Source organism: Arvicanthis niloticus, chromosome 17 (genome assembly GCF_011762505.2).
Source record: "Arvicanthis niloticus isolate mArvNil1 chromosome 17, mArvNil1.pat.X, whole genome shotgun sequence".
Taxonomy (NCBI): Eukaryota; Metazoa; Chordata; class Mammalia; order Rodentia; family Muridae; genus Arvicanthis; species Arvicanthis niloticus.
The window spans coordinates 31,351,634-31,372,941 of record NC_047674.1 but is presented as its reverse complement, the minus strand read 5'-3'; the positions used below and the strand labels follow the sequence as shown (position 1 = coordinate 31,372,941).

General features: G+C 49.5%; 1 protein-coding gene across 4 annotated transcripts in view; it reads right to left on the bottom strand.

Moving 5' to 3' along the window:
• Window positions 1-21,308, bottom strand: part of Fam178b (family with sequence similarity 178 member B) — a 120,687-nt gene that overhangs the window by 23,828 nt on the left and 75,551 nt on the right. For all 4 annotated transcript variants that reach the window (XM_076915071.1, XM_034521731.2, XM_076915073.1 and 1 more), the window contains 3 exons: window positions 14,863-14,956; window positions 14,375-14,551; window positions 14,090-14,187 (listed from right to left, as the gene is read on the bottom strand). In XM_076915071.1, coding sequence (XP_076771186.1) covers window positions 14,090-14,187; window positions 14,375-14,551; window positions 14,863-14,956 — 369 coding nt within the window. The remainder of the gene's footprint in view (window positions 1-14,089; window positions 14,188-14,374; window positions 14,552-14,862; window positions 14,957-21,308) is intronic.

Below are 21,308 nucleotides of genomic sequence, written 5' to 3'. Positions count from 1 at the left end.
TAATAAGTACGCACAGATGAAGAGACAGAAGTGGGTGAGGCTCAGTGGTAGAGCATAGCATGCAGGAGAGTCTGGGGACTGAACTATAAACAGAGCAATAATCTGAGAAGAAAATTGTAGAGATGAAGGGGCTAACACTAAGGAGAAAAACATGCAAATAGAGGGGAAAGGCGACCTGAGGAAAAACACATTTCCTCTGCTCTGCTCTTGGTCCTGCCATGTGCACTGACTCTCAGATTTCAAAGGACTTCAAGCAGGGTGGGTGATTGGCCTCCTGAGACCAGGTTTTAGTGTGTGTGTGTGTGTGTGTGTGTGTGTGTGTGTGTGTGTGTGTGTGTATTCACCCACTATTCAGAGAACTTTCCTTTGGGATTCCCCTCCTACATCCTGGGCCTTAGAGTGACTCAACCTCTGAAGTAGCTTTTGGGTCTTGGATAGTAAAGAGAGTATAACTTCCCTGTGGGGCAGCTAATGTGACAAGGTAGTCACCTTATAGTGCTGTTTGTCCTCCTGTCTCCCAATAGGACAGACTTTAGGAGGGACAGCAAAGAGAACGAGAGAGACAGAGGCCCAGGAATGCCCAGAGCCAGTTGTATGTGAAGCCACCAGCCCCAGCTCCTAGACCACTGGCTCCCTGAGCTGCTTGTGAATAGGCTTCCTGCTTCATTCAGCCGAGCTGGACATCTGAGCAAGCAATACAGCAATGCCTAGTCCGTGCTCACTCAGAACTGAGCCATCTTCTCCTTGGGAATGAAGGTCCCAGTGGGGCTTCAGATTAGATCCTTGGGTCCTTAAGCACTTGGGGGAGTAAAGAAGAGATGAAGGGTCGGGCAGTGGTGGCGCACGCCTTTGATCCCAGCACTTGAGAGGCAGAGGCAGGCGGATTTCTGAGTTCGAGGCCAGCCTGGTCTACTGAGTGAGTTCCAGGACAGCCAGGGCTATACAGAGAAACCCATCTCGGAAAAGAAAAAAAAGAAAAAAAAACCCGAGAGAGAGAGAGAGAGAGAGAGAGAGAGAGAGAGAGAGAGAGAGAAGAGATGAAGGAAGAAGAGACCAAAGGATGGGACTGAGAGTTGTCCTGGGATCCTTGAGCCTAGGTAACATGACAAACTCTCAAGCCAATATTCTATAATTCATCACCTGGCTTTGCTGAGGAGATAGATGGCACTGTGTCCTTCCAGTATCTCTAGACACTGGTCACCAGGTAGTCAGCCCTGTGAATGGAATTATCTATTGTGACAAGGATGGCACCTGAGCCTTACACATGCCAGGCGGGTGCCATGTCACAGAATTTCATTCTTACTCTCTTCTGGAGTGACTTCTGTGTGGACACCACACAGTGCTAATTAGCTCACTCAGAATGGAAGCCAGCTGGGTTTCAGACACTACTGTTTTGAGCCATGCCAGGTAGTAAGATGAACAGAGGAAGGAAAGCAAGGAAAGGTCTATGTTAAAGCCTGCTGGAAAAGGTAAGTCTGAGACTGAACTCTTAGAGGAGAAATGTTTGCAGGGAATAGCTCTGCTGCAGGGACCTCTGATAGGTTTCTGCAAAGACACCACTGGGACCAGATGTGGCAGGTACCAACAGCGCGATGGCCCGGTAGCAGGTATCCCAGGGCCACACTTGCCCTTGTGAGGGAGTGCTGAGGCAGACCTCCTCCATGCTTTTTGGAGGCTGGGGAGCTCAAAATCAGACTAGGGCCGGAGCTCTGCGGGCTTTGTTGATTTTGTTTTAAGTAACAGTTAGAAAAATCAGAAGAATCAACAAAGCAGGAGGCTCTTGACTTAAGAGAAGAATATCAGGCAGGGTCAGCACGCATCTGAAGGGCTAAGGTGGAAATGGTCACCCTGAGTAGGGTAGAGGGCCATGGGATGGTCCATAGATGACAGGAAGGCACACAGTCTCTTTAGAAAACTAAGATTTACTGAGGGTATATATGCACCTACCCCATGATTTTGCAGTCCAGCACCTGTGTTCACACAGAGAGGTACTCAAAGCAGAAGCACAGCACTAAGTAGACTGGATAGTTTCTACCCGCTGCCCCCACATGTCCCCATCACTATGCTGCAGGGGAGACAGGACTACAAAAGGAGATGATGCATTTACATCACATCCCAAAGCAGGGAGGGGTGGGTCCGGGCAGGCTCCGGGCGTATTTTCTCTCCCAATCTGGGTGCCAGTTTCACATGTATATGACTTGTGAGAACTCTAGCAAGTCACATGCTCAACGGCCTGTCTGTCTGTCCATCTGTACACTTTGGTCAATAAAGAGATCATACTAAAAAGAGATTCAGCTGGAAGGGATTTGTGCATGTCAGGTTTAGCAAATTAAAATATAGGATGCCCTGCTAAACACAAACCTGAGATAAAAAGCCTTACTGCTTCTCTCTGTCTTTAAAGAATGCTATTCTGCGTTGTGTTTGTATTTCATCTGGCAACCGAGGGGGAAACTAACCATTCCCTCCAGAATTCTGCCTGGCTTTAGTCTCCCCCTCCTTCTGCAGAAGCATTGGGGGGTGGTCCCAGAGTTTCCTTGGGGACCCTGAGAACTATAGCATTGAGGACAGGCATCTTCCATTGGAACTGAGCCACAGGATGGTCAATAAGAAGAGGCTATCCCGATCTTCCATGGCCCCTACTCTAGGTCCTGCCTGAAGCCCAGCTTCCTCTTCACCATACCCTCCATCCTGGCCTGCCTGTAGCTAGGACCTGCTTTCCAGCTGTTCCTGGGAGCTGGGATCCAGGAGCAGCTGGGCTCAGACACAGTGGGAGGTAAAAGGTTCCTCCAAGCTGCTGCTGCCCTGCTACAAAACTCACCGCCAGAGTCAGGAGTCCTGCATCTGGGCTTCATTAATTCCCCCCCCCCCCCCACACACACCCACACACACACAACAAGTCCCACAGAAGGTGGGGGGAGGGGCCGGCCAGGGAGAGGGCCAGAGCTGGCAGGCCTCACAACAATACTGGGGGGGGGGGGTAGATCCTGAAGGGAAGAGGTGTGTGTGTGTGTGTGTGTGTGTGTGTGTGTGTGTGTGTGTGTGGTGAGGGTCACGCCAGGACTGCAATCTAGAAAACACATGTGTCCACACACGCACAGGCGCACACACATACACACACCAGCAGGCAACCTTGACAGAGAGGGTAAACGGACACAAGAATCCCATATCTGTGAGCAGAGCTCTCCATGCTGGCACTGTCTGTCTGCTTCCCACAGACCTCCTGACACTCCTTCCTGAACCCCTAGTCCCACTGAGACACAAGGACAGGGGGCCACTTTTTAATTTGACAGATGGACAGAGAGCTTACAAGGGAGAAGCAGTGAGGACCCACTCAGGGCAGCACACCAGCTGTGCAGGGGGCAAGTGGAGGCCCTGCCCAGGCTGTGGGCTCTTTTTCCACAGAAATTGCCTAACCCCACCTGGCAAAGCTTTTCCAGAACTCAAACTGGGCAAGCAAAGAAAGATGCACAAGCCACTGGAGCCCTCCCAGCAGATGTCATATAAGGCAATAGGTCCCAACACAGTGCTTAGACCAGACCAGGCAAGGCCAGGCCAGTCTTGGTCTCTGTCCCGCCCACTCCAAGAGGCCTCTGTAAGACCAGGACACTGGATCAGCACACAGAGGTGCCCAAGGCACTAGAAAATTATGAAACAATATTCTTTTCTAAACCAGAGGATTCAGGTACTTTGTTTCCGGACTACCACTGTCTAGGCAGTTCTCACAAGGGACCAGGCATCCTGCAGGAACATTCAGGAAGGTAGAGTGTGTGCCGCTGGAAGTTAGGACAAAGACACACAGGCCAGTACAGCATGCATTCCCCCCACCCCACCCCTTTCACTCCCTCCAAGGGAACGGCCCGCTGAGACTGAACTGCCCTAAAAGGCTACCAGGCATTTGGCCAAAGGCGTGAGCTGCGTTTTCCAATGTGTCCAGGGCAGCCCAGGATGCAGCAGCCTCTGCCTGTTCCTCTGTGGAAATGGCTGCCTGACACCTTGCTTCATTGCATGGCCTACATCTCCAGGGCTATGGACACCTGTCACACCACTGGCTCCTCAGTTCCTGATGGGAATCATCTCCAATGTGAGTGTTTGCTCCCTAGGCAGGAAGAACCAGGGTGTGAACCTGGTTAGTAGTTTGGGGAGTCTTTGCTGATACAGTCCCACTCTGCCTGCAGCTGCAAGTACAAGGCTGTCGTGTAGCCTGTTATCCACATGTGCTAGTACGATCACATGGGCGCGGAGGAGGAAGCATGCAGTGTGGGGGGATTACAGTGACCATTAACCCAGGAAATGGATGGCCACGCAGGAGGACGAGGCAACATCCACTCATGTCACCAGGGAGCTGTCCTGGTGTCCCCAACATGTGTGTGAGCACAGGGAGCCAGCCTCAGGACCTGCCGCATGGGCTCATCTCCAGCAGTGTTCAGAGACAGGCAAACAAATCAGTAAGATGGAGCAGCACCAGGGGAGTGGTGTCCTTTGCTGATGGCAGGACTGGAAGAGACCCCCTAAGGGGGTTTCTGGAGACCAGGTGACATTCTGTCCAGAGGCTGAGTGCACACGCACACGCACACGCACACGCACACGCACACACACGGCAAGCATAAGATCCTCTGCAAGTCCCTGACTGACCAGTGATACGCCCTTTCCTTCATGCATACTTAAAAAGTAAACTACACGGCACCCACAGACAACAGGCACCTAAGCCAAAGCCACACCTCCCAACCCCTAGTCTACTGCGCTGTGTCACATCACAGTCCTCATCGAAAATCCCTGGCCCTTTCCCCAAGTGTTTATTTCCATCACAGAAGTGCAACATCTGCCTGGCAAGCTGGTCTGGCCCATTTGCTGGGTAAACAAAGGGAGTTCTTCCTATATTTTTGCCAAAATCTGCCCTTCTGTGGTTCTGAGCAGGCTTGTGGGGTCTGTGCTCTGGAAGCCAGCTGGTGGGCAGTGCCACCGACCCCATCCTTGTCCGCATTTGCTGTGATCAGCAGGTGGCTCTGTCTACTGCAGGCCCCATGGCAGCCTTGATTTTCCATCTTTTTGACCATTTTCCTTTGTGTCTGTCCTTGGAAGACCCTTGGTTGTCCATGTAACCTGTTAGGTGAGCCACTCTGCTCACAGGGCTGGAGACTGATGCTCATTTTCTTGACAACCGTGGGGTTCAAAGCAGTTAACAGATTGAATCCAAGTCTTTTGCTTTTCCTTTTTTTCACATGTCTTCTTGTCAGAGCCCATTTCTCAGACCCTGTTCTTAACTGTGCAGCAGGGCCTCTTTTCCGACTCAGCCCATCATTACAGTTGGCTGAGATCTTCTAGAGCCTCAATTTGCTGTTGTTAGATTCATGTTGCCTGTGAATATGACCATTGTTCACTAATTGCCTCATTCGAGACATTGGTTTTGCTCCAAATGTGAACTAGGTGGTCACCTGCAGGTGGACGCATCAGTGTGTGCTTCTGTGGTGTCCCCATGACGTGATGACAGCTTCATCAAATCTCCACACACAGGGCCCTCCCAGAGCATGTGTACTAGTATTCATTCTAGGACACCCAGACACCAGGGCTTCCTTTGTAAGCACATGCTCACCCATCATTCCCAGGAATGATGTCAAGGGCCCTTGCCTCCCAGAATGTCCCAATGATGGACCAGCGTACCACACCCACACATCTTCCAGTACAGTGATGGTGGTGGTGGTGTGTGTGTGAGTGTGCACACGCGCAGTGTGTGCACACTGGGGAGAGCAGAGCTGACTCTTGTCCCACACTGCCAGAGCTGTCACTTGTCACCTCCCCATTGAGACTTCAGCCCCTACAACCACTTCTGACTCCATATATAAAATCATTCTTCTCACCACAAAGGCGACAGAAGTGAAACAGGAAGGATGAAGTGTTGAAGTTTCACAATCAGCCCCTAAATAGCACCCCTCACTTCAGAGACGACCGTGCAGGTGTAGACCCTCCCAGACGCTGGCATTCTCTGGCAGTCCTGTCTCCCATCCAGTTTCCTTGCTTGTTTTGTGCTCTGCCTTCCAGTTCCTTATCTTTCAAACCTAAGGTCAGGAGGGAGCAGTGCTGAAATCCAGGGGTCCAGGGCCTGCAGCTAGCTACACTTCTCCTCATGTGTGCTACCTTTCCTGCCATAACTGCACAAAGTTCAGAGCTGACCTCCCAGCTGCCGGAGCCCCTTGCCTATAGAATCTGCTTCTGTGTGCTTTGCGATGCTCATCTAGAATCAAGAGGCCTGCTCACCCAGCCTCAGAGAGCAAAACCACCTGTGGTCCTTCTCATTCTTCTAGCTCAAGGCTCAGCAAAGCCAGCTAACCCTTAACCCTAGGGGCGGGGATGGGGTGGGGGTGGGGTGCTTGGTGTGAGGCATGTTAACACCTAGTAGTCAGGTGAAGACAGAAGAATGGAGCCTCTCCAGGAAACGTGAGCAGATGCTCAGTATAAGAGAGCTGCACAATTTTTGGATGTGGCAGATACGTGGGCGTGCACAGGAGATGAGGAACAGGGATGGGGAAACACAGATCATAGTTTTGTTTGAGAGAGGTGGTGTGAAAGAGTAAGCCAAAAGATCCGGGAACACTATCTGGGCTGCTTCAAAGTTATACCAAAGGTAAGATTTTTTTTTTTTTTTTTTACTTTATGTATATGAGTGTTAAGCCTGCATTTCTGTATGTGCCCATGTGTGCTTAGTTCTTCAAGAGGTCAGAAGACCTCTGGTGCTGATATTGGAAAAACAGATGGCTGTGTGGGTGCTGGGACACCAAGCTTAGGTCCCGTGCAAGACCAGCCAGTGCTCTTAACTGTTGAGCCATCTCTCTAGTGCCTCCACTCCCACCCTGTATGGATTTTCAGCAGAGGGAACTGATAGTGTTTGGTAAGGAAGGTCACACTCCTACAGAAAGGAGGATGGATCATCTTGAAAGAAGACAGCTGGACTGGACTCTCTAGGAGGAACTGCAGGGGGCTGGAGTACAGCCTTATCCAGGAAAGAAAGAACCGCCAAGATCTGGAACTAGGGGTCTGGTGGGAAGGAAGGAAGTAGAATTGTGGGGGCAGGAGTGCAGAGACACTGCCGTTTGCTGGCAGTGGGACACTTCAACAGTGCTTGTTCATGGCGTTGGGATCTGATGAGGGTCTGGAGAAGGCTGGCCAGCAGCCCACAGAGTGAGAGCTTTAAGGGGTCCATTTCATAAGGCCACTCTGGTTTAGGGGTTTCGGGCAGGGAAGTCTAAAGCAGACGTAGGAAGGGATTGAACAGTGGCAAGAGGTGCAGTAACTAAGCTAGAACATGAATGCTGTGTGGGGCTGAAAGAAGCAAAGGTGGGCCCTCTGGTCCTACATCACACACAGCAGGAGCAGGAGATTCAGGAGCACAGCAGGAAGGGGGAGGGTCCAGGGAAAGCACCTCTGCACATGCACGTGTCTCTGCTTTGTTCCCAATGCACACCTGCTCTGTATGAAATCCCTTCCTCCCAGGCTGCCTTCATTTCAGCTAACTCCTCTTGAAGGGATCAAGGAGACCGAACTTCCTTGATTGGCCACTTCAAACTAAAAAGATGCTGAGAGGGCATGGGAGGAGGAGGTCGGAATTCACTGGGCCAACAGACAACAGGCAGTTGTGATCCAGGCAAGAACTTGGTTAGGAAAAGCCTGGGGCTGCTGTCCCTAGCGTTTCTTCTACCTTAGGAGCATCCGATTGGTTTAGTTTCAGTCTGTTTCAAAACAGGGTTTCCCTGTGTAGTCCTGGCTATTCTAGAGCTTACTCTGTAGATCAGGCTGGCCTCAAATTCAAGAGATCCACCTGCCTCTGCCTCCCAAATGCAGGGATTATATGGACTGGTTCTGCAGCTCTCAGTTTGCATAAAGCTCTCTAACATTGTAGCCTTACTTACAGATAGCATCCCTTCAGGGCCCTTTCTTCTACCTACACTCTCAGTCATCACTGGGATGGAACCCCAGGCCATACAAGGCAAGCATTCTACCACCTATTGTGCCCTATCCCCAGCCTCTTCTGCCACTCTTCTGTTTTTGTTTGTTTGTTTGTTTGGTTGATTGTTTTTTTTTTTTTTTTTTTTTTGTTTTTCGAGACAGGGTTTCTCTGTGTAGTCCTGGCTGTCCTGGAACTCACTTTGTAGACCAGGCTAGCCTCAAACTCAGAAATCTGCCTGCCTCTGCCTCCCAAGTGCTGGCTTCTGTTTGTTTTTTGAGACAGGAACTTACCATGCAGCCTTGGCTGGCCTGGTACTTGCTATGTAGACCAGGTTGCCTCAAACTTGAGATCCATCTGCCACCACCTCCTGAGTGCTGGGATTAAAAGCTTGTACCACCATGTCCGGCCAAGTCTGCATGTTTATTTATTTATATTACTATGTGTGTGTGTGTTTGCCTGTGTGGGTTTGTGTATAGCACCGGTGCTTCAGAGTTAACAGATGTTCCAGGAGCTGGAGTTACAGGGGGCTGTGATGTGGGTTCTGGCTTCTGCGAGAGTGTCTGAGCTCCTATCTACTGAGCCCTCTCTCCAACCCAAGTTTGAACATTTCAAAGTCTCTTCGATCCTGTCACAGGCCTTCCCGAGGAGGCATGGAGCAAACGTGCACACCGTGAAGCTGGGAGTCGGGCCTGTTGTCTCGCATCCTGCCAGCACAGGCAAGATGGTTCTTTCAGCTCTGTGCTGGTCTGCAAGGCGAAGAACTCTGGGTCACTGTTGGTTTTGTGACATGTTCTAGTAAGCCTTCACCCACATGGTGTGATTAAGTGGGTCTCCTCAGAAGGCCACAGTGCAGCAAGCATGCTAGGATGTTGAGTAAACAGTCACAGATGGTGAAGGAGGCCTTTGGAGCTCAGTGGAGCAAGCACAGCCCATAGCCTCTGCCTTCCCAACGGGGCTCCTTCCTGTGGCAGCAGGGAGTGGGTCGGCATGCACTAGAGCCCCTAGCACCCACCGTGGTTCTCAACTCCTTTAGCAAACCTCTATCTCCAAAAATACTTACAATATGACCCATAGCAGTAACTGTTAGTTGTTATAAGAAGTCCGACCACAGCAAACAGACCAGATCACACAGTTCCAAAGGGGGGAGGTTTATTCAGGAGATAGGGCAAAGGTGGGGGGAAGAAGATGGAAGGATAAGGGAGAAGAGGAAGAAGAGAAGTAGAGGCCGGCCATGACCACGTGGAGAGAGAGGAAGAGAAGGGGGAAGGGGACAGAGAGGCTAGAGAGTAAGAGGGTAAGAGATAGAGGGTAAGAGAGAGAGGAGGGGGCAAGCAGCCCCTTTTATAGTGGATCAGGTCTACCTGGCGGTTGCCAGGTAACTGTGGGGAGGAGCATACCTGGTTGTTGCCAGGTAACTGCGGAGGTAGAGTTTAGACAGAATACTAACTAACAAAATTACAATTATAAAGTAGCAACAAAATAATTTTATGGTTGGGGGTCAGAGCATTAGGAAGGTTGAGAACCTGAGAACCACTGCCCTGGCAGAATGTAGACCAGAGAACAGCGCATTGTTCTTTCCAATGGCTCTATGGCTTATCCAAGTCGGGTCACTTTCTCTTTGATTTTCCTTCCAGAACCCCTGCTTCCCATGGGCCCTACTTTCAGGTGGCTTGCTTTACAATTTGTTTTCATTTTTTATGGTTAAGGTGGGCGCTTCCCCTGAAGTTCTGATCAAGGCAGGGTGCTGACTGCACCGTGCAAATCCGTGGGCGTGGACATCGGAGGGAGTTCTTGCTTTGTGCGTAACCAATCAATTCAGAGTGTGGCAGCTTCTGCACTGTTGTTCTTCCTGGGGTCAGTCTGGGCACTGAGCCCAGTGGGGCTGCCACCAGCAAGGGCAGAGCCAGGCATTCAGCAAGCTCCTCCATTACCACATTGCTGCAGCTCTAACTAGAGCCCCACAGCAGGATGTGAGAAAGAATTGGAGCTCGCTCTTCCTAAGAGGTGGGGGTGAAGGGTGGGGGGAGGGGGGACTGCTAGCATGAGCACGGGCTTGAGAATGAGACGGCAGGTGGGTGGCAGGGGCTCAGCGTGTCATGTCACTCCTCTCTACTCATTCCTTGCTACTTTCTTAATTTGGTGCTTCTTAAATGTTCTCTTTGGAAAAATAAGTAAAGTTTCTTCTTTTAAAAATTATTATTATTATTAGTGTGCGTGTGCATGTATGTAGGAACTCAGAGACCACCATGGAGAGCACTGCTTGCACCGGCTCACTATCTAGAGCATGCTCAAGCTTTCTTATGCCATCCAGGGCCACCTGTCCAGGGGTGGCACTGTCTACTGTGGACTGGGCTCACCCACATCATTCATCAATTAAGAAAATGTTCCACAGAGTTGCCTACAGGACAATCTGATGGGGGCATTTTCCCAATTGAGGTTCCTCCTCCCAGACGACTGTAGCCTGTGTCAAGTTGACAGGAACCTAACCAGGACAGTCTGACTGAATCTGTAGCTTGATGGTTTGGCTACCCAGGCTGACAGGACAAACACCTGGGATCCTCCTGTTTCTTTCTGCCCACCTCCTTCCAGTGCTGGGGATACAGGTGCTATGTGCTGCCATACCTGAAGTCACACCTGATTTGCCTCCCCTCCTCTCCCTCTTCCCTCCATCCTCTTGTCTCGTCTCCCCTCTCTTCTCTCCTCTTGAAAAGGTCTTACTTTATAGTTTAGATTGGCCTGGAATTCACTTTGTAGCTCAAGGTACCTTTCCAATTCAGCAACCTTCTGCCTCAGGCTCTCAAGTGCTCAGATTGTAGGCCACCATGCTTGCCTTCTTTTTTATTTAAAATTTTTTTTGGCAAGATCTCACTATGTCAGCTAGGCTCACCTTGAACTTGATCAAGGTCTTCCTGCCTTGGCTTCTTGAGAGCTGGAATTACAGGTGTCTGCCACCATGGACAGCTAATGTAAATAAGTAACACCCCAATGAGGAACCCTCTTCCCAGCAAACTTGTGGCCTAAGGCATTCTGTTGACACATCTGTCTGAAATACAGATGAAGGATGCTCCATTTTACTCCTGTCATTCAAGAGGCACCTGACATAGGCCTGGGAGTCCTCAAATCAGTGCCTAAGACATGGCTAGGAGAGTGAGCACAGCTACAGATGTGACGAAATGACAGGAATACCTTCAAGTGTATCAGGAAATAATGGTAGAAAACACGTATGACTTTTAAAACTTATTATTCATGATCATTTTCATACAGATGTGAAAACTTCTAACAGAACATAATTTATTTTATACGTAAATACATTTATAAATATACTTGTATTTAATATATATTAATATAATATATATTAAATATATAATATGTTTCTTTTCTTTCTTTTATATTGGATTGTTAATATCCAGGTGTCATGTGCTCCACACTACATTTCATTCTGCCTCCTCTCTTTCCACCTTCCCTCCTCTCCCCTCCAATAATAAACTGGCATTGTGCCCCCACTCTTTTCAGGGCTTGGGGTGGGAAAATTCAGGTAGATCTTTGTCTCATACATGGAAAAAGCAGCTTCTGGATGGGATTAAGAGATATTGGGGACAAAATACTGAAAAAGTGCTCACTCTAGTCAGCACTGAAAAAAAAAAAAACAAAAAAAAAACCTTTTCTTTAAATGTATGTGTGGTTTTAGGGTGAGGAAGACAGACAGATTACGTCATATAGAAGTCCTAGTCAGTGCTCTGTATGGTCCATGCCACTGTCCTGCAAATCTAAGTCTGTCTTAAAACTCTGTCATTGAAAAGCTGAAGGCTCAGCTTAGCAGGACCTGAGCAGGGTCAGGCTCTAGTTTTGACCCCTAGAAATGGGCCACCCCACTTACTGACAAGTAAAAGCACAAGCCAGTTCACTGAAAGAAACCACAGAGAAAGACATACACATTTACTTATAGGCTGGGCATAGTGGTCCATACCTGACACCTCAGCCAGCCCTCAGAAGGCCAACGCAAGTTCTAGGCCAGCCTAAGCTACAATACAAGAGTTCTAGACCCTTCTTGTCTCAAAGAACAAAATGACAACAATAAAATTTTAAAAACGGTTCAGAAAGATGATCACTGGGTAAAGGAGCCTGTGGCCAAGCCTGACAACCTGAGTTTGATCCTTGGGTCTCACACGGAGAGAGGAGAGAACTGCCTCCCATAAGTTGATTGTGGCACACATGTATTTACAGATATACAAAATAAGTAAATGTAATAAAAATTAAAAAACAGGCTGGAGACATGGCTCAGAGATTGAGAACTCTTGCTGCTCTTGCAGAGGACCTGGGTTTGATTCCCTGCACTCACCTGACAGCTCATGACAGCTCAGCAACCATCTCTAATTCCAGTTCCATAGGATCCAACATCCTCTTCTTGTCTCCCTGGACATCAGGCATGCATGTGGTGCACACACACAAACATGCAGGCAAAACATTCATATACATAAAATAAAACTAAGTTTTTTGCCTTTTTTTTTTTTTTTTTTTTTTTTGAGAGACTTTTTCTCTGTGTAACCCTGCTTGTCTGGAACTCACTCTGTAGACCAGGCTGGCCTTGAACTTAGAGAGATCAGCCTGCCTTTGCCTCCTGAGTGCTGGGATTAAAGGTATAAGCCACCACTGCCCAGCAAAACTAAATTTAACTTTCAAAAGAGGGCAATTTACAGAGAAAATATACTGTTTGCAACAGCATGAGAAGTAATGTGAACATCCTTGTAGTTAATAAAAAGATAAATTACCTGACAAGAAAGTGGTAATGGATACCAGAAGGTAATCCCAATAAGGGAACCACAAACATCCAAGAGAGGTGAGAAGCTGCTGGACTTCCCTGGTTATTGGGGAGGTGACAATTAAAACCACAGGATGCCATTTCCCATTCATCAGATTGACAACCTTCAGTGCTAGTGAGCACTCTTGGGGCACTCTCATAAACACTATTGGTCCACCTGCTCTTTGCTGGTGTCAGTAGGTGTCTAAAGGATGAAAGGAACAGACAAGGCTGCCTCTGGTGTGGGGCCAGGGTAGTGACTGCTTTAAAATGACCCAGTCAACACGATAGACATCATGGAGCTGACACAAAGGTACAACCAAAAACAGGGACTTAGGATTCTGAAGGCAGCAGCACAAGTTTAGGAGTGAACGGTGGGAGGTGGAGAAGCCTCTAGGATGAGTGATTTCAGCTCGCTCCCCTGAGTGGATGTGTTGTGGGGGACAGAAGATGGGGGGCAGGCTCAGTCTTTTCAAATCAAATGGAAAGAAGTCCCCGGGGCCTGGGATGCAGGGACAAGCGCATGCTGGGGTGCGGACTGGGCAGATTCACAGGGAAGAGCCTGAAGCTGAAACCAGTAGGGTGATGGCTGACCCACTATGTCAGTCAGTGTCTGCCTGATGGGCCTGGGGTGAGGTCTCTTGGGAAGTCACAGGGGAACACCCACGGACCACAACTATCAAGTATCTGTTCAGGATAGGGGCGGGAAGGGAGGGACCAAGGGCCCAGGCAGGCACTCCTTGTAGCTGTAAGGAGCAAGAGAAGAAAGGTGGAGATGAGGAGAGACAAGGTTGAGTCTAGCCAACAGCTCTTATCTTCTGGGCTGAGTCTGTTGTTCACTTCATTCTACAAGAATTTTACAAAACAACACTGGCCTGCCAGGCACGGGCTGAGATTTGGGGTGATATGGCAGTGATCCTGAAAAGGCACCTGCTCTAGAGGTGACTTGGAGGGGAGAGGGAGTCCAAACAGGGAAGTAAATAGTAGGATAAAAAAGCTGTGCAGAAAATAAGCAGTGCCGGATTGGGAGCAGGGGTGGGTGGTGGGAGAGAGGGAAGGGAGTGACAAGAAGAACCCAGAAACCTAAGGCAGGGGGAGCCCCAAAGAAAGGCAGGCAAGAAGCTAATTGCATAAGACAGTGTTTTACTAATAAGATCATGTTAAGAAAATTAGGCTTTTTTTTCATTTGTAAAGAACTCATTAGTGAATTGTATTTTTAGTTCTTCCTCTGAGACTTTAGAAACCAGGCAGACAGTTTGTTTGTTGGGGTTGGTAGGGAAGATTCTAGATCCTTGAACGACCCCGTGGGGATGAGCATCAGGGAGTGAGCAGAGTGGTTGAGAAGCACCCACCTGCCCCGAGGCGTCACGTCCAGGAAGAACTGCACAAGGGCCAGTAAGTTGTGGTGGTGGTCCGACACCCAGCTCAGGGCATAGCACAGGGGCTGGAGCTGTGGGACAGAGGCACCCAGTAAGCTGCTGGAGGAAGCTGCCTTCACCTCTAACCTGCTAACTTAGGGGAGCAAAGGTCCCTTCATGAAGGCCAGAGACCCCTGAAGAAGCTGCAAGCGATGCTCTCCCTACCTAGGGTGTTCCAGGGGCAAGGGCATCCCCAGTGGCAAAGCCCAGGCTGGGTACCTTTCCAGGCCACTCTTGGATATTCTCCAGCAGCAGGAGCAAGAGTTGCTGGAGGTCAGTCTTGGGCAGCAGGCGCAACCCCACATCCAAGCCTGCGCGACACAGCAGCTCCATCAGGTCTAAGATGCCGGCATCAGTGTAGGATGTTGGCTGGACTAGGAGACACAGGATCAGGAACTAGAAGGTGAGAGAAAGAAGCAGGGTGGGAGGGGGCATGGAGTGAGGGAAGGGGTGGGGGTGGGGACCCAGAGTGAGGGAAGGAGCTGTGAGACTGGCTCCCTGGAGACCAGAGGGGCACTTGTTCTGTGAACACACTGGCAGTCACAGGTGAACTTCAGACTTTCTGCAGCATGGGTACCAGGACCACCATTGGGGTTGAGCTGGCTCACTGTGGGTGCCTGGTGAAGCCACCCACCTAAACCATTGAGTAGGTCGGGGTTGCACCCCCAACAATTTACAGTAAGTCAGGAAAGGAAAGTGTGGCTCACCCTGTAGATGTAGCTCAACTTAATATCCAAGGCCACTTCCTGGGGAGGATCCTGTGGTTCCCAGCAGCCCAGACTGGCCTCACTCTCAAGCACCCTGACATAAAACACAAACAATATCATCATATCTAATATGGGAGTGGGAGGCGCTCAAGGAGAAAGAGGCGGAGGAGCAGGGAATGCACACATGACCCACTGGAGCAGGGCCACTGCTGATGTGTGTCCCATCATCATCTGCTAGGACAGACCTTCTCCAAGTAGAGGCTTAAAAACTTTTACTATGGCCAGACACTGGGTTAATCTTAGCACTCAGGAGACAGAAGCAGGAGGAGTTCGAGGCCAGCCTAGGACAGTCAGGACATCCAGCACTACACAGAGAAACCCTCTCTCAAAACAACAACAAAAACTACAAAAAAAACAAAAAACAAAAAACAAAAAAAAAAACAAAACTATGCCACTGAGATTCTGAGAGCCAAAGGTCCAGGAACAGTCAGCTAGAGGGTGGTTCTGTGATTGTCTTCAAGATGCTGCTGGGTGGGGCTACCTTCATGTCAGGCTTGATTGACTAAGCCAGGAACCTGTCTCTCAGCTCAACCATATAACCATGGATTAGGTTCCTGATTCCCTGCCACAAGGGGCTCCCCAATATGGTGACTGGAGTCCCTTCCCCAGTACAGGTAGGAAGTACTCCCATGACAGCTGTGGCCTTTCAGACCTGAGCTTAAAATGACATCCTATTGTTCCTACTGATGTCTAGTGCAGGCCAGCCTGCTTTTGTGTGGGGAAGAGTAGTGAGTGCCTCTTTCTTGTTCAACATTTGGATGGGCTCTCCAGCTTCAGCATTCTGGAACCTCAAAAGCAGGAAACCCTACCTCTGATCTCTCTCTAATCTTCCTTCCACAAAAGTCATCTCTCTGCCTGTTCAATGATGGCAAATACACTCAGCAAAGAACCACATGGTAACAACACTGAGTAAGCGGGTCGCAAGTGGGAACAAAGCTGCACACTCCCACCAAAGGCTGCTATGCTGTGTACAGACAGGCCCAGTGTGGCCTGTCCTTCCAGTGATGGGTCAGATTGGTGGGTGAAGAAATCCCCTCCCTAAACACAGCCAGCCTGAAGCTGCTCTTGGCAAGGCTGGCCTGAGTGGGCAGCCCTAAAAGCTTCTTAGTTCACTAAATGATTCTCTTTCAGACCAAATGTACATTAGCTACTTTGGGTCAGTTAAGTAGGTTTCAGGCAAAGCTCCCCTCTGCTGTCTCATTCACTTCTTCACAGTTTTATTTTCGGAGACAGGGTCTCAGCTACCCCAGGTTAGTCTCAGACTCATTATGTAAAAAGGGTGGTCTTGAACTTCTGACCCTCTATCTCCTGAGTGCTGGGATTACGTGCTGGGATTACAAGTGTGTGCCACCATGTCCAGTTTATATGGTGCTGGGGATCAACCCCAGAGCTTCATGCTTGCTAGGCGAGAGCTATGCCAAGTGAGCTACCACTGAGGCCCATCCGGTCTTCTCCACTCTCAGGAACCTGCTTAGAGTCCCCGAAAGCAGTGTGCCCTAATTAGCTGCAGTGTTGAGGAGAACAGTGGTCGAGCCCTGTCAGGGCAGCACCTACTGCAGCTTCAGGAAAAGGCTCCCTTTTCTTCGCTTCTTGGCCTTCGTGTTTCACAGATGGGAAAGAGATCTGTCTTCTACACCACTGAGAAACTGGGGCCAACACACCAAAGTTGGTGGTGGGGAAGCTGGGGCTGGGCTCAGCCTTTCTTCTGGATTTTAGCATTTATTAGGACCAGAAAGCGGGTAAGGCTGTGGTTTGCACATCTGGGTGCATGCTGGGCTTGTGCCAATATGTGAGTGGGTGTTTTAGTCTGTACCAGCCTGAGAGCCGGCACCTGGCACAAGCATGGGTTGGGTGTGTTTTCAGACGTTCACAAAGAGTGGGGCAGCCATGGGCTGTTACAGAGAAACAGGCTTTCAGACAGTTTGCTGTTGCCAATGGGAGGAGGGCAAAGAAAGTGTGAGCTGGCGACACGCCTTTTTGGAACTGTCTGAGGATGGGAAGTGTGGCTGCCACAGAGCCTCTACTCCTTGGGAAGGGACAGCAGCCTTCTCAAGTAGAGCTACCTGCCCTTTGAGTGTCAAATATTTCCCAGCCCTTCTGTTTCTGGACAGCAACAACATGGGGGTCCTGTGCTCACTGCTGGCATCTATGACTGCTATTGAAAGTGTGATTTATTTATGTACTTGGCAGTGCTGGGTGGGTAATGAACTCAGGGCCTCATGCATGCTAGGCAAAGATGCTACATCATCCTGTCACATCTGTGACTGCTATACTAGATGAAGCAATGGCTAATTCCTAGGGCTTTACCTAGCAAGAGACCAAGGAACAGCAAAAATTCAGCAAAAGTTCAGAATCCATTTTTCCAGCCTGAACTCAACAGGTTAGGAGTGAGTTGACAGTTCCAGTCAGCCTCTTTGTCAGCTGCTGATGAGGGCTCATGGCCTGCCTTAAGGACCTGGACTTCAAGTCCCAGCCACATTGTTTTAAACCTATAAAGTGAACTTGCAGGAGCGCATCAACTGACCTCTTCCTACACATCAACATTTGCCTTCCCTGGAGGGTTGAAAAGACATCATGAAAAGGCTGGAGGTTCATGTCTGTCATCCCAGGACTTAGGAGGTAGAAGTAGAGATAGGATCAGAGGTTCAAGGCCAGCCTCTGCTACATAGTACATTTGAGGCCAGTCTGGGTGACATGAGATCCTGTATCCAACCCCCCCCCAAAAAAAAAAAAAAAAAAAAAAAAGGGAAGTAAGAGGAGGAAAGAGAGTCACATGAAAGTCAGCATCTGCACAGCACTGTGACACTCTTGGAGGGAAGATGGCACTCACAAGCACTGCCACTGTCCAGAGCTGTCTGGCATTAAGCAGTGAGGCCGCTGAAGTCTCTAGAAACTGGACTTGGTTTCTCCTTGAATGAAGAGCAGTCCTTACTGAACCAATGACGCTGTGTGTATGTATACATATTACATCTGGATCCAATTGCACCACATGGCAGCTACCCACTACCCCAGTGCTGGCAGGGTGTTCCTTTAGTGTGTAGTCATTCACTTACCCGCTGGCCTCTGCAAGGGATGTTCTGTCTGAGAACCAAGTGGACCCTGACCCCTAACTCCAGAAAACAGCAGTAGAACTTTCCAGAAAGGCCAGACCCATGTATCTAGGCAACCCCATTCAGCTGGCCTTTGTCCCCGTGAGAGTGCTAACATCATGGACTAGTGTGTTTCTAGCTCAGTAGGCTGTTAGGAGATGGACTGGTCACAAGGAGTGTGATTTCAAAGACAGAGCCTGTCCCCACCACCAGCTGAGCAGGTGTCCTCCACCAGGCCCTCTGTCTTGCCAGTAAAAGCAATGAAGCCCCCTGATCCAGACAGATCCCTCTGAAATGGTAAGCCCAAAGAAAATGTTCCTCTTCCCTTAGGTTGTTTTGTCAAAGCCAACTGACAGCTTTGTAATCAGGAAGCAGCACTCGAGGACTGTCACAGCTACCTAAAGACCTTGCTGTTGTTCCCAGGAGAGACAGACAAAGCCCAGCTGTGTAGCAGTGTGGGCCCAAACCAGGAATGCTGAGGCTCCTCTCCCATCTCCTGTGCTCACACAAATCCTCTTGCTCTTCTGGACCTCAGATGATTGACATGGTGCAGTTGCTGAAGGGCTGTGCCTTTCTGAGAGGAAGGCTTTGTATGTGTCAGAGTTGTGCACCCGTGCCTGCAGAGGTGTAAGTGTGTGTGTGCATGCGTCTGTGACTGTATCTGGAGATAGTCCATGCCTCCCTCTTGTCATTCTCCACCTTGCTTTCTGGTCGTGACCTTAGCTCAGCTTTTCTTAGCTCTTAGCAGCTGAGCTGCCTCTCCAGCTCCACCATATTTTCTGAGACAGGCTCTCTCACTGAACCCGGAGCTCAGTGATGGCTAGACTGGCTGGCCAGCATGCTTCAGCATCCTGTCTCTACCCCTGCAGCGCTGTGCTTCACTTTTCCCTGGGCTCTGGGAACCAAACACAGGTCCTCACGCTGCACAGCAAACACTTTACCAAATGAGCCATCCCCCAGCCCTGCTAGAAAACCATGATACACATTTTGGAAGAGAGATGGTGGCAGACATCTGAGCTTAGGAACAAACAGTGCAAGACAAAGTTTCTCATAGTAACTAGACAGACAGACAGTTGTGTGGCTCTGTGCAGAGGCATTTCAGTCCTTACTTCTACCCTGAGCTGTTATGAGACTCTGGGGGTGCCACCTCCAGAGGTGGCCCAGAGGGAGCCCTTAGTTGGGACATGCCTCAAAGCCAATAGAGATGAGAAAAGCCTAGTACTACTGGGCAGTGGTGGTGCACGCCTTTAATCCCAGCACTTGGGAGGCAGAGGCAGGTGGACCTCTGTAAGGTCAACGCTAGTCTGGTCTATAGTGAACAAATGGCACAATGCCAGTATCCAAGACCAGCCAATAATAAGGACGAACAGGACCATGGGACAAAGCTGGCCTGATCTATCATTTCTTTTGTCTATTCCTCAAGGTGTTGTTGTGCCCTCAGTGAAGGAACGCTGGAACTATCTGGACATGAATACTTATCAGGAGTTGTCTTTCAGCTCTATGATGAAATCCACAGTGTTCTCAACCATCAAACATCACAGAAACCCAAGGAAGAGCCCTGAGCATCTTCACCATCCACCTGCTCCAGGAAAGATGCACGGAGAATGAATGCAGGCAGAAAAACCTCTCTAGTCAGGGTTCAGCAGATAGTTCTCAGCCAGCTCTTACAAGCCACAAGCAAGAAAAATGCCCTTGTGACCATTGATGGGTCTTCCAGGACTACTCTGAATTCTCCTTCAAGAAACAGTCTTAGCAGCTATGCCAATGTCCAAGACCCATGTAAAGGAGGGGTCAAAAGGCATGTCTAGGAGTGGCACCATGCCGCACAGCAACTCTCCTCTTCCAATTCAGGGCTTCACTGTACCTGGTCAAGTTGAAGTCCATGTGCTAAGGTTTGCGCATGGAGCCCCAGGACAGCCTCCTCCTGGACGGAAAGTCTTCACTTATTTCTGACCCCTCCAGGGGTGCCCTGTGTGTCAGCTTCTCAGTCGATCCCTCCACACCAGGCCCTGCCTCTGCTTTGCTTTTCTGAGTAATTCCAATTCTCCCCACTTATCCTAGACACAGCAGGGTGTGTTAGAAGGCAGCAAGAGCCTTATTATACCCGGTATGGAGCACTGTGCTGCAGAAGGGAGAGGGGCAGGAGCATGGCGGGCTGGCACACTCGTGGGGTATTTATAGCAGAGCCAAGTGTGGCTGGGTTTGGCAGACAATTACTAAACACAGCCGTGGAACAGGTTCTTAAGAAAGCTCTGCTTTCCCTGCCGAGGAACATCCGGCAGCTAAAGAAAGGGTCCCAGCTCTGCCTGGGTGGAGGGACCGCTGCTGCTGCTGTGCTGCCGGATGCTGCAGGGTGGGAACGTCTTAAAGAGTTTTCAGGAGGTTGGGGTGTGCTGAGTGGAGATCAAAGTGATGCACATTTCCACAGCCGCTGTCCTCTTCGTCCATGCCAACAACCACTTATGCTTTGTGTGGCTCAGTCCCTAGAGGGCAGGGATGTGCTCACACAGTTAGCACCACTGTCCACCACCACCAAGCCCAGTGCAGCACAAAGTAGACTCTTAGAACCAAGTGGACATATATGCAAGACAGTGCTTGATGTAGGGAGTGTGGCTTAGCTGGTAGTTTGTCTAGCTGGCATGAGCCCCTTGATAAAGGGAGTCTCTCTTTCTCTTTCTCTCTCTCTTTTCTCTCTCTCTCTTTCTCCTTTCCTTTCTTCTCTTTCTTTCTTTCTTTCTTTCTTTCTTTCTTTCTTTCTTTCTTTCTTTCTTTTTTTTTAACAAGAAAGTTTCCTATAGATACAAATGGTAATTTCAAGACAGAGTCTTACTGTGTAGCTCTGTTTAGTCTGAACCTCCTTATGGAGATCATACTGGCCTTGAACTCACAAAGATCTGCCTGCCTCTGCTTCCTGGGACTAAAGGATATTCAAGGATATTTTCCATTTTAAGCCAGAGACACTGGTGTAAACCTGTAGCCTTGAGTTTGAGGGCAGCCTTGTATACCTAGAAAACCCTAGGCCAACTAGGGCTATACAACAAGACTGTCTTACTAAACAATGGTCTGTGACATAGATCAGTTGGTACAGTGCTTGGCTAGTGTTCAGAAGTCCTGGGTTTAATCTCCTGCACTACATAGTGAGTCTGAGGCCTGCCTGAGAGGTATGAACTCCTCTCTTAAATCTTGCCCCCCATCCCCTCCCAGCCCAAGATGACAGAAAACTGTGCTTGGCTGGCCAAGAGCTGCTATAAGCACTGGTCATACAGATTTAAATAGAGAATGAAGTCTGCTGAGGGA